The sequence below is a fragment of the Numenius arquata genome, chromosome 7 (genome assembly GCF_964106895.1).
Source record: "Numenius arquata chromosome 7, bNumArq3.hap1.1, whole genome shotgun sequence".
NCBI lineage: Eukaryota > Metazoa > Chordata > Aves > Charadriiformes > Scolopacidae > Numenius > Numenius arquata.
The window spans coordinates 42,983,206-42,995,962 of NC_133582.1; the positions used below are offsets into that span (position 1 = coordinate 42,983,206).

The 12,757-nt window shown below is 36.7% G+C and overlaps 1 protein-coding gene across 1 annotated transcript in view; it reads right to left on the reverse strand.

Annotated features, from left to right (window-relative positions):
- The window catches only part of NEK11 (NIMA related kinase 11), a 93,683-nt gene that overhangs the window by 49,689 nt on the left and 31,237 nt on the right, over positions 1–12,757 (reverse strand). The window contains exons 6-10 of the mRNA XM_074150436.1: positions 7,354–7,503; positions 7,193–7,271; positions 6,596–6,681; positions 2,556–2,675; positions 385–478 (exon numbers count right to left, since the gene is read on the reverse strand). Of these exons, the coding sequence (XP_074006537.1) occupies positions 385–478; positions 2,556–2,675; positions 6,596–6,681; positions 7,193–7,271; positions 7,354–7,503 (529 nt within the window). The remainder of the gene's footprint in view (positions 1–384; positions 479–2,555; positions 2,676–6,595; positions 6,682–7,192; positions 7,272–7,353; positions 7,504–12,757) is intronic.

Consider the following 12,757-nt stretch of genomic DNA (forward strand, 5'->3'; position numbering starts at 1 on the left):
CCCACAGCCATGTCAAATTAGAGTGTTTAAAAGATTACAATTCTAAACTTATCTTGAAAATGAATGCATTTTGAATGCTGATGTCATGCAGACTGTCAGCAAGTACATTTCAGAGAACAGATTTAGATTTAAGGGTGACTTAATAAAAGAAAATTGTGCAATGAATAGAGAGTTTGTCAAACTGTATCTGAATAACTGAATGCGCTTTCTCTCATCACAGACCCACGGGTTCAGCTAAGCAGTCCAGACTTTGGTGCACTTCCAAATTATTACTCTTAGAACAGGACTGTGCCTCTAGTGCTAAAGAAAGCACGTAGGAAACAGCAGAGTGCTGTACACTGAGTGTGCATAAATGAGGCCTCTGAAACAACAGCCCATACGTACATGTAGGACATTGACATTCAGCTGCTGAAAGTTACGGGACCTGAATTCCTGCATTCTTTTGATATTTTCTTGATATTTTTCTTCTGCCAGCTGTCTGTAAATACAGAGTACTTGTGTTTAGGATGCAATATCAGGGATTGCACAAAGGGATCTTCCAGAAGTAGATGTGGAAAAGAAAATTCCATAATCAGACTCCCATGTTGCCAAACAACCATGGCATCCACCCAAGAGAGGTTAGTTTTAGTGAATTCACAAAGAGATTTCAGGACTTACTTCCAAACATGATTATTTTTTTCTTTCACAACTTGCATAATATAATTGAGAAACAGTAAATTATTAGTCCCTGTCTTTCTTATTTCTTCCAAAGGTCTTAAATACTTTGGACTTCATTCCACCATGTAGTCCACCTTTCAGCTGAAGACAGGCACACAACACTTGCGTCCTATAGACACTTCACCTGGGGGACAACTGGAAACTGCGTTTTACTGTACAAGACTATTTAAGCCAGTTACTACATTAAAGAGCTTTTCCAGTTCCATTCCTGTGTTCACTTCCCCTTCTTCTCTAGATTTGCACTGGTGAAAGCAGTTCTCCAGTCTGAGCAGGTACTGGTTTTGCACTGTTTCAAATACTTTCAACGAGAGTGAGCTGGCAATAACCCAGAGCTGAATATAGATCCATTTTAAAGACTCATGACTGAGAACAAGATTTGAAGATTAATATGTTGTCTTTATATTACAAAATAAGTATATTTAATTTTGTTGCTGCAGAAAAAAACTTGAAATCTAAATAGAAAACACTAAAGTAAAAGAAAGGAAAGAAAATGAAAAGCAAATTAGAACTAACCTGCAATGCATATTATTTCCTATTTTACATTCATTTTAAAAAAGTGAAAGAGGCAAACTTGCTATTTATAAGTTTCATATAAGTACAAATATTGGCCTACCATATTATTGAAAACACCATGCAGAAGAGGTGTTAAATTTATACAGTGGTTTCAATTCAAGGAGATTTTTTTAAAAATGAGAATAAATTTACATACCATCTCCAGTATCGAAGGCAATGGTAAGCATCAGACAGACATATATTGTGATCAGACATATGTTCCAAAGGGAGATGAAGACCTTTAGGTTTTTGTTTGTAGCCTTTGGGTACCCACATCACACGTTGGCACAAGTAATGCTAGGATGTGATTTTACTGAGCATTTTGACTCAAATGCAATTGCTATTGACTTGCACATATATGTAGCTGCAGAGTTGCCATAAATTCACGCTTCATGTCACCTTGTAATATTTTTCTGTACTAGGACATCATTACTTTACTGAATTGCTAACTTGCTTTGGTACGACAGGGTTAATTAAGATGCCAATTCTTATGTTCAAAAATAATTATTTCCTCTCAGCCTCTATAAATAACCAAGTAAACATTTGTTAATTTGCACTGTACTTTGCAAAATGCTCTTGAAGAAAACATTAAAAATGAATAAAAAACAAATGTGGTGCTTTTCCAATTTTCATTCATACCAAATAAAACATTGAATATTTTTAACTGGGAAAAATTCAAGTGTGTGATCAAAACAGTATATTCTTACTATTATTTAAAAAAAGGAATCCATGCATAGACACATAGTCCTCCTGCTGTTTCCCATATTCCACTCAGAAATGGTACTTATTCTCCTTCAAATTTCCCCTTTTATTATTTCTCACTCACTTAATAAAAAAAATATAAATCATAACGCCTTTATAAGATGTCCATTACCCTTGTTTGATCATTTGGTAAGACTGTCTTCTGAGCTATTAATTTCTATTGGCAAATCTCTTACACCAAAACAATTACAGAAGCTGGATTGTAACTAAATGTCCAACTCCTGTGCAATCCTTAAAATGACAAGTCATTAGAAGAAAAATCTCCTATTGTAATACATCCGAAAAGCTCTCATACACTTATTTAAGCAGAAACATAGTGTACCAGTTTTGGACTAATGTTCTGACTTTTGTTTCTACATAAATAATTACTGTGAATTAACTAATCCAAATCCCCATTCACTTTGTGTAGCTGAAGACCCATTCTATTTTTATTTTTACCTGGACAGTTCTAACTCTCTCATTAGACTGTTGGATGGGGAAAACTGCATTGTTAGGGCCCGATGTTAATGTTATGGTCAACTTACTTCAACTTCTTTGCTTTCTCATCTGCAGTATTTAACTTCCTCAGCCTCATTCGTTCCCGTGGTGTCATTTTCTGTACTTCAGAGAGTTCCTGCAGAGTTTGTAAATGAACTTTCCTCTGACTGAAATTGAATACATGCAAACCCATCTTCATATAAAAATGCAAATATCAGTATTTTGATTTGATATTGAAACATAGTGACATTTCAAATGGAATAATTAGAAAGTCATAAGTACTATAGCAGACTAAATAGACCTTAGTTTAAAAAACAAATGCCTCTTTTAAATTGAAATATTTAAACTTAGATTCACGAAGAACGTGAATCATTTCAGCTGAGAACTGAAAAAGGTAAACTCAGCTCCTTAAAAGAATAAATGTCGAAGCACAGTGAAATATTTACCCTGTGAGGCTTCATTATTGAGCATATTCCAAGTACAAAGGCAGCCTTTAAATGAGAACCACATAAAAAAGCAGCATCATCCATATATTTTACATTGATTGTTACAAGCTGTCTAGAATAAAAGAGAATATTAATGTGTCTTTAATGACAGTTATAATTATCATGTTGTCCTCTTGAATTTCTAGTGCTAATCAGTAATAACAATTCACTGGTAAAATGGTCTCCACAGACCATCGCTGAAAGCTGAGCATGAATTATTGACATATGTATCTCAGCTGTATTTATCAACAAGGGAGAGCAATATTAGTCCTATATCAGAAAGAGGATATTAATCTAAGATTTTTATTTCACATCCTACAGTAATTACAAAAATTAAACCATAGCTTGCAATGCCTTGGCAGTCATATTTCACTTACATCACTTTTTCTATTGTTTATATTTATGATACCAAGTATTCATTTCAAATTACTATTTTTGCTCTTATGAGATAAATTCACTTCTGATCATCTAAGAGGCCAGTTTTGTAACCATATAAATTGCAACACTCCTTCTGGACTATTATTTTGAAATCAGGATTTTAATAAATGAGAAGTTTTCATTATGCTTTTTAAATGTTGACTATAGAGGGAAATAGTGTAAAGGTATGAATATTAGTGTGAAATATAAAAGACTAAGGACAAAGACAAGAAGACCTCAATTGTTCATAAGAATGGAACTAATTCTTCAAGTATGAATAATGTACATATTTCTTGTCCCCTGTAAAAAACTCTAATTTAAATTGTAAGAACCTCTTGGGAAAAAAACCCATTTTTCATTCAAGTTGAAACTGAACTTGTACAGCTTTATACTTACTTAAATATTTAAAATTTATGACTTGCATGAGAGTGGAATAAAGTAAGCCATTAGAGGCCTTTACTAGAAGAAACTAGACTCAACTATACATGGAGAAAATAATTCCTGGTGAGAAAAAAAAAAAAAAAAAAGTAGCAATGATTGGGGAGGACACCATAGCAAGCAGCTCCTTGTACACACACTCAGGCTAGAGTATTGCTTCATTGCAGCAGATGAGGGAAATTCACTATGTTTAAATTATTTCTCCTCCACTTTTCTGCTCTCTACCATTTTTCAGGTATTTTTATTTTATTTTAACTACCTTTTTAGATTCAAGATTGCAGAAATTATTTGGCATTTTGCTTACCAGAAGCCATACAGACAGCTAATATTCTCATAATTACAGGGAAAGTCATAAGATTATGACTTTATGCATATTCCATTTAGCCAAAAAGAATCAGACTGCAGCACATCTGAAGATAATTTATAGTGAAGCTTCTCCTAGGACTTTTTTCTCAAATTGATGCCCTCAATTTGAAAACCTCAAGGTAAATTTCCATGCTCAAATAAAAACAGTTGCCATCCATTGCTCCACAATCAGCTTTGCACAGAAGCAGCTGACTTTCTATTTCCTTTTAACAAAAATGTAAGAACATGATGTTTGTAGTTAGAACTTGCTCTTCATCTTAGAGACTGCAGACTTGCTTTCGAACAAGAATAGTTACAGATTCTGGGATATAGATGAATGTCTTCCCCATATGGTAACTCTGTCAATATATGATGTCCATTTGGAAGGTGGTAAGACTCTATATGTTCAAACTATTGACAATGGATCAGGGATGGAACGTAGTATATGTTACAAATAATAGGAAGTGGGTTTATCAGTCTGCTTAGAAGCACAGGGATATTTAAAGTCTAGGTATATATTTTACAGGTAAAAATATTGCTTCCTCAAAGCATCTACAATCTTTTGGTGCATATAGATAATCTGAAATCCTGAACCCACAAATTAAAGGCTTAGATTAATAGTTTCTGCAAGATTCTCATACTTTATGTTTTTATGAGCATTAAGCTCTCAATATAATTCAGATAGAGTTAGCAAAATATTTGGGCAAGATTCCAGCACCCCCAAACTATTTAAGGTATATTTCTGAGGAGCATCTCTGCAGTTAACTATATATTTGAAGAAGCAGGAATCCAGTCAGAGTTAATTGAATCAACTTAAATACAACAGCCACAGACAAAAGATATATCTAATATTTCCTGGCTATTGCATATCTACCTGTCGGACTCTTCTATTTCCAGTATACTAGCAAAGGGTCATTTCTAGCAGAAGCAATCACATAGAATAGTAAGGCAGCCAAAAATTTGACAATAGTCTCAGCCAACTCCATTTGCTGTTTTTCATTAGATAGTCCTTACTAGCCAATACAAGTATCATTCATTGTTGCATTTTACATCTAGGCTTGCAAAGCTTAACAACCTATTTATACCAAAGGCACCTATGTACACCAAATCAGAGAAACCTTGGTCTGATAAATAGACAGAGACTCATCTGTCAATGAGAGACAGCAAGAACAGAAGTGACAGGGTGGAAACACCAACCACAGTTTCTAGAGAGCTTTACAGATACACTCCCAGTAGTTAAACTGGGTAAAAAAGAGGTACAGAAAATTTTGCTGTGTTGAATTCCACTGTCTTTGCTCCCCATTCTTTCTACTGCCAATACTAAATAAGACTTGCTTTCGAAAAGGTGAAGCTGGTCACCTCTCCTGAAGGCATGCTTGCAGGCAGCAGAATTAGCAGCATCTGCAAACTGATCACATCTGCAAAACTGTGGGTCCTCTCCAACAGCAGAAGTCACAAAGAACAAAGGGAAAAGACCTATTGCCCCAAAGGCATTGCTAATTCTGGACTGGAGCATGGGCTTCTTTTTGCTGTTACCTAGTAATTCAAATGAAAATTCTAATAGCTGTTAATGTCTTGACAGTTATTTAGAGGAAACATGAAGCAGGGACTTCCATTGCGCCCACACTGGACCACAAACTCCTGATTTTGAGTGTGCTAGCTCCTTACAGAGCAAAACCTCATATGGCAAACTCAGGGATAGGAAGCAAAGGGGAGGGCCAGCTGCCATCCAAACTGCAGAGCTAATTTACCAAGGCAAAATGAAATTGCATATGTTGACATTTGCTTTAATCATTACAGCGTTGTAATTTAATGCAATTAATTAATTTAATATATATTCAGTGCCTAAATGAGAGAGACCATGTGTGAAGGCACTACTGATGTAAGACCCAAGAAACATCACTAGCCTTAATTTCTCACTATAGTTACAAGACAGATGTAATAGTATCCTACAGACTTATTAGCTGAATATTAAAGTGTGTACGCTTTTAGTCTGGTGTCATTTAGGAAACACAGCTTTCACATTCAATAATTAGTAGGTACACAAAAAAGAGCAGTATAAGTGATTGTGACATAATTAAAATGATCTAAACTCTCAAAATGTAAAGACAAAGGTCATAATTTACATACTAATTGGTACTAAATTAACATATGCATATACTACACATGCATGCACAATTTACAATTATATAATAAAAATATTTGATCTGTAAATTCTTTTTTTTTCCCCCTAAATTTAATTATGCTTCTCTCTAATGTGGTTGCTCTTCTGTATTTCTGGGGAATGGATCCCTCTAAATATAAAGCGCTATGAGACTAACACAAATGTTTACAACACAATATTATTTGGCAACACTGTAATTTCATATACCGGTGCCCATAAAACACTTAAAAATACTTACACAGCATCAAAAAGGGGAGCAGCTTCTTTCTGCCAGTCAAGTGCCTTGTCCTTCACAGTCATGTTTGTGAACTTGTACTGTATATTCTACAAGGAAATAAAACAGGAGTGGTATCAACACTTGAGGCTAAAGTGATCCAGACTCCTCAGCTATGACTCAAAACAGTCCTAATGTAAAAACTGACTGAGAAGTTTACTTCCCCACCTTCTTAGAAAGCCAAATAATGTATACACTGAAGCAAGGACCAAAAGAGCAAGATGCACTGATTTTCATTAAAACTATGACTAACCAGAACAGTTTAGAGGTTATACATAACCCAGGCCCAAATGATCTGCACTTGTTACACATAAATGCCCATTCTCCTTATGGCTCATAACATGTTTAAAGTTCAGCATGTAAAGTGACAAGGGCTTCATTTCTCACTGCCTTGCTACCTCAGTCATATTTGCAATTTAGCTCTGAAAGTCCCCAGGATTAATGTTCCCATGATCTGCTATCTAACTATTTTTTCTCAATACACTTTCTCTGCCTCCACTCTGCTTTTGCAAAATACATACTCAAACAGTAAGTGTACAGCTATCACTTTGTCTTATATACCTTTAGTTGTTTACCAATATAAGGGATTTTTAGAATCTCTGCTGCTGCTGGTCTCAATGAAGGATTCTTATTTAACATGCTGAAACATTAAAAAACAAAAGTAGTAATTAAGCAATTTTCCAAATTAACTTAAAAACCTGCTAAACAGGAAAACAACATACCTGCATAGCACAGCATTCAGTTCGCTTGGATATCTATCAGGAAGAGAAGGTGTATCACCTTCTACAATTTTCAACACAACAGACAAAAAATTGTGTCCAGTAAATGCATGGTTCATACAGCACATCTCATATAAAATGCATCCCAGAGACCTTGAAGAATAAAATAATAGGAATAGTATAAACAATATTTTTGAAAGCAGCATGCATAGTGAGATTAAGCTAAGTAAAACTACAATTGTATGCCCTTTTCTCCTGGGAATAGGATATTTCATTATAGTGCTGTCCTTTTAATCTGAAATATTTTTATTCAGACCACAAATCAGTAACTTTATAAACAGGAGAAATCATCATTCTATTTCCATAAGTGCAGGCACAAACTTAAATTCTCTATTTAAATACGCATACATATATGAATAAGGTAAAACCACATCATATGAACTAGCTTTTAAGGAGTTACTCATTAAGTTAAGAATGAAGTACTTTAATTGGTGACTGACTGACAAAGCAGTTTAGCAGTGTTTGGACAGGGCAGTTGGACATAGGTTTGTGTAAACTGGTTTTGCAAATTAATTTCTGACAACAAACTGAGGCTAAAATTCAAGCTCAAATTAAATAATGCCAGTTTCAAATAATAGAAGTGTCTTCTGGTGTGATTTCACTCATTTGGTCACATATTCCAAATGGATTCTGAAATTGTTTTGGACTCAAAGAATTATCAAATTTTAGATGACGGCATCATTTTGCAACATCTAAAGCTAAATTTCCTCAAAATTTTATTTGGAGAAGAAAAGAAGGAAACTGAACATGCAGGTCTAGAGACCCAGCTGAGAACCAGTGTCAGTTTTAAATTATTAAAAACTGGAAGGAATGATTACAAATTTTTAAAGGGCCTCTGATTTACCATCATCTTATTTACCAGCTTTTAGTTACCAGTCTGTATGGAGACCATAAAAGATCACCAAGTCGAACATTTTAATGTAAACACTCTCACAATAATTTATAAAATGACTATTCACAACAGTTTGCACTTCGACTGGGTTCTGCCTGACAAGTGTTCTTTTAAAATTAGGGGAGTAGAGCTTTCCAGGCTTTGAAGGATGCTCAGCGTTACCTCCAGTTTGCAGTCAGGAGAACTGAGGCACTGATGTGTGACTTGATCAAAGTTACAGAAAAAGCTGGTGAGAGCCAGCTACAGGACCAGACCCACCTCAGTAACCAGCTTAAATGTCAGAGCAACTTTACTCTGAATGTAGTATTTGATTGTGGTATTTATAATTTTAAAAAGCATTATGAAAATAAAGCATAGTGATAATAAGTAGAAGTACATATATAGGTCGATGGCTTTGATGAAAAGAGTATAAACTTTATCTTTGAAAGTGAATAATGAATAAAGTTTTAATTATTCATTTTGGTTAAAGAAGACAAATTGATTTACTCCTTCTGGCAATAAAAGAACAAGAGTAAGTAATTTTAAAGCTGAAACCCGTACAATGCAAATATACAATACAAATAAGGAAGGGGAGAGAGAATAGGGGGACTCGCTCACTGGTACTTTTTAAGCAGTATGTGAAAACAATTAGCAGAACTTTTTTGCTAACAACTGCATAAAGACCAACTATTGAGATAAAAAAAATAAGCAATTATTTATGTAAGATTTAGCTGCCAACCAGTTTTCAAACTTCCAAAATCAGTAAACAGTAGCACACAGGTAATGATCTGTATTTATGATGTATGTTCAAATTCTGAAACAAGATAATCACTACATGAGAAAATACTTAAAAAGCAAAAAGAACAACAAAAAAATCCTGCACACATGCCATCTGAAAGCATCAAACAAAAATGGAAACCAGCCAGAGGGAAGAAAAAAGGAAGGAAAATCCCAACCTGACAGACTGTACTATAACTGCTTTTTGCAGAACCAATCTGTTTTAGAGGCTGCTTGATTCTGGCAGCTAGAAATTGCTTAATGAGCCATTAGGAGCAGAGGATTTGCCACATCAGGGAAGCCCATTTATTCATCTACTTTAGTACTCTGACTACACCTGAGGCTTTGGATGAGGATGAAAGGAACACCCAGGGCATTCTGCTGCAGCCAGGGCTGCGAACAGGCTACCCAGGGAAAACCCCATCTGTCCCATGAAAGAAAAATATCAGGAAAAAAAAAAAAAGAAAAACAAGGGAAAAAGAATAAAGTTTCTACTGCAGGATACAATTGTTTGATATGAAATAAACACCTCCTAAGCTGAGAAATGCTGCCCTAGGGCCCAGAGCAAGGCTATTTCTTTCCAGGGCAGCTGCTGAGCAGAGATTGTCCAAGGGAGTTAGTGGCAAGCTTTTGCCTCAAAACTTCATGTCTCGGTTGTATTTCTACAGTCCTGGTCTAAGCATCTTGTAAGGAGCATATTCAGCAAGAGAAAATTGCTTCCTGATTCCCATAAGCAACCTGCACATGACCCAAACATGTAATTTAATTACTCTTATAATCTTAGCTTGTATAACTGCCAGTGTTAGACAATTCTAAAATGGTCATTAAGCTATCCAGCCAGAGCATTTGGGTTGATGGCCTCCTCTGTTCATCAGTAAGTTTGACAAAGGTCCCAACCAGCACATAATTTCAGCAAAACCAACGCATGTCCATTCCACATTGAAGTTGCTTATGTTCAATTGCATCATAAAATGGAGCGTCTGGACAGGCTTCAGTGTATTCTCCACAATACAGACTGACAGATCTCTAACTTCTTCGCAGGAGAAACCGCCCTGAGGTTTTTGGTGCTACTTGTTTACATAAGCATTGCCGTCCTTTTACATCTTCTGATCTTTTGTATCCTATAGTCCTTCAAAGGCTGTAAGATCCAAGTTAGCTTTTAAATTAACTCCAAAAGCCAGAAAAATCTAAATCCATATCCCTTTGTGGCTTATATCTCTCTGTCTGATTGTACCAGAAGGTCTTAAGAATTTGCTGACTCCAGAGTCTATGAGGAATATGTACATGCACACACATAACATCATAACTCTCTCAGCCCTTGCTTTTCAGGTCTTCACTGCTTTCACTGCTATTTTTGGTATTTATTCTACATAAATTGGCAGTTAAAAAAAATAATAAATTTTTGGATTGTTAGGATTAAAGAAAAAGGCAACTTGGGGGAAATGCACAGACAAGCAAACACAATTAAAACAAAAGTCCCCAGATCCATGGTGTAGCAAGCTCAATTTACCCAAACCCTACAGACAAACCATCTGTCAAAATCCACAGCGCTTGACAGAAGACATAGGCTACAATGGATTTAAATGTGACTGTGACATTGCTTTGTCTCTGGAAGACAAAAAGGAAGTTATTTATACCTCTCTTCTAAAGACTTTGCAAGTCTCTAAGTGAAAAAAAGTATTCGTTTTGCAACTAAATTATTTCTGTTATCATTTCAGCCTCTGAGATTATTTATAACATACACTATGCACAAATCCTTTGAAAAGTTCCTGGATGGATTTTGCCTTATATGCTCATAGCTTTGAAAAGAAGAGAGAAATATGATTGCTGATAACTGTGTGCATATACTTTATCTCATCCACTCAGAAACAAAATATGATACAGTTACAATAGCCACTTCACAGACGGGCATTCAATATTTGCACTCAAGGACCTACACTGAGCCTTGGCAGACTCCCAGCCAGTACAGATTTCAGAGTCTTATATGAGAAACCCCAAGCTTCACCATTAGAAAACCTGTCAAAACTGCGGGTGCAATACAGGCTAACTACTAGGGGCAGGCAAATCTCGGTAACATTATTCAGGAGCTGAGCAGGGAGACAGTTTCTGCTGGGATGGGCAAGTGTGATGCTCAATCCCCAGTATGAAGAAGCAGGACCTAAACTGATTTGGAACCCTTGTACCAAGTGAGTCCCCAGTTTTCTTGAACAAAAGACATCTCTGGGGAAGCTACAACAGCATCCTTTCACTTTAGGACCATTTGCAGGACTTACCATTGACCTATTTGGTAAGTCTGGGCTTTCTAGGTTCCATGAAGATAATGGAAAGTACAAAGGTATTCCTATTGTTCAAAAAACCTCTGCTAAAAAGTTAGAGCTCCCCTAATGCATTAGTTAGTAGTCACAACTGCTCTGAATGCCCTCAGTACCTGCTTTTACTCTACTCCTCCCTGGAAAGAAAGGAAGCAGATTGCAGCCATGTCCCACCACGTGACTTCACCTTTCCTGACCATAAGAAATACCTTAAAATGACACACAGAGTCTTCAGGTTGCTTGACACATGAATGCAGTGCCATACCGCTGGTGGTGGGGGAACGCCAGCCGATCCCCAGCACCCGTGCCGATCCCACCACACGGTCCATAAGGCCAGGAAGGGTCACCAGGACCCCGGCACAACAGTGCCTCTGGGTCATGCTCTGCTCATGTCCCAGCTGCCAAATGTGCACACACACGTCGCTTGCTAATCCTCCACCCATCCCAGCCTCTTGAACTATCACTGTCTTGGCTCAGCTGCTGGCGCTGCACTGACTCTCCTCCGTCTGCCGGCTCATTAGGGGGAAGCACCGATGGGCAGAGGGGCTGGTGAGCTCCTGAACTGAGACCAGCTCCCCAGGAAGGCTCCTCTCCCGGAAAGGAGGAAACCCCAGACAGTGTCATCTGCAAAAGCTTTCACTTACTGCCTGGCCAGTGCAGGCTCAGGGGTGGTAAGGAAAACATGGATGGCAATTTTAATTTGCCTCCTGTGAATTAAGATTTGGCATAAAGCATGGAATAGCAAAGAACTCCAGCCCTGAAATTTTAACTGAGGACAAACATAAATGCTGCAGCTTTTCTGAGCCTAATTGCAGAACTTCTTCTGTATGTAAAAACTGTAAAACATGAGGCTTTTTCCCAGCTATTGACCTTGGGTTACAAAGGACAATACTTCTTGTACCAGCTGCTGCACTGTGAATATTCAAGCCAGTTTTGAAGAGCCAGTTGCAGAACATTTCAGTGAACCTGAAAAGCACAATTTCTCTTTAGAGCTCATCATTAACACAGTGTAAATTAAGGTCTTTCCAATGAACAATGATTAACTGGACTGAACACTGAGAGGACCACGATAACTTAGCAAGATAGCAATAACTGGCTTTTGTAGAAGATATTTTACATTTTCTTACATTTAATATGGGAACACTTTCTGAAATTTTGTGTGTAAATTTTCGAGTTCTGCTAGAGATAAGAAGGACAAGTCTAAAGAGAGAACAGGTACTCATAAAAGACAGGCAACTTCTCGATGAGCAACTGAACTTCCTGCAAAGCAGCACAAAGATTTCACCTCACCTGGAGCCTCCAAGGTGAGTTTCCCTGGGTGCTCAGGGACCTCTCACGTTTCAGGCCCCATTAAATGGGGCCAATAAAAAAAATATTAAAAAATCAA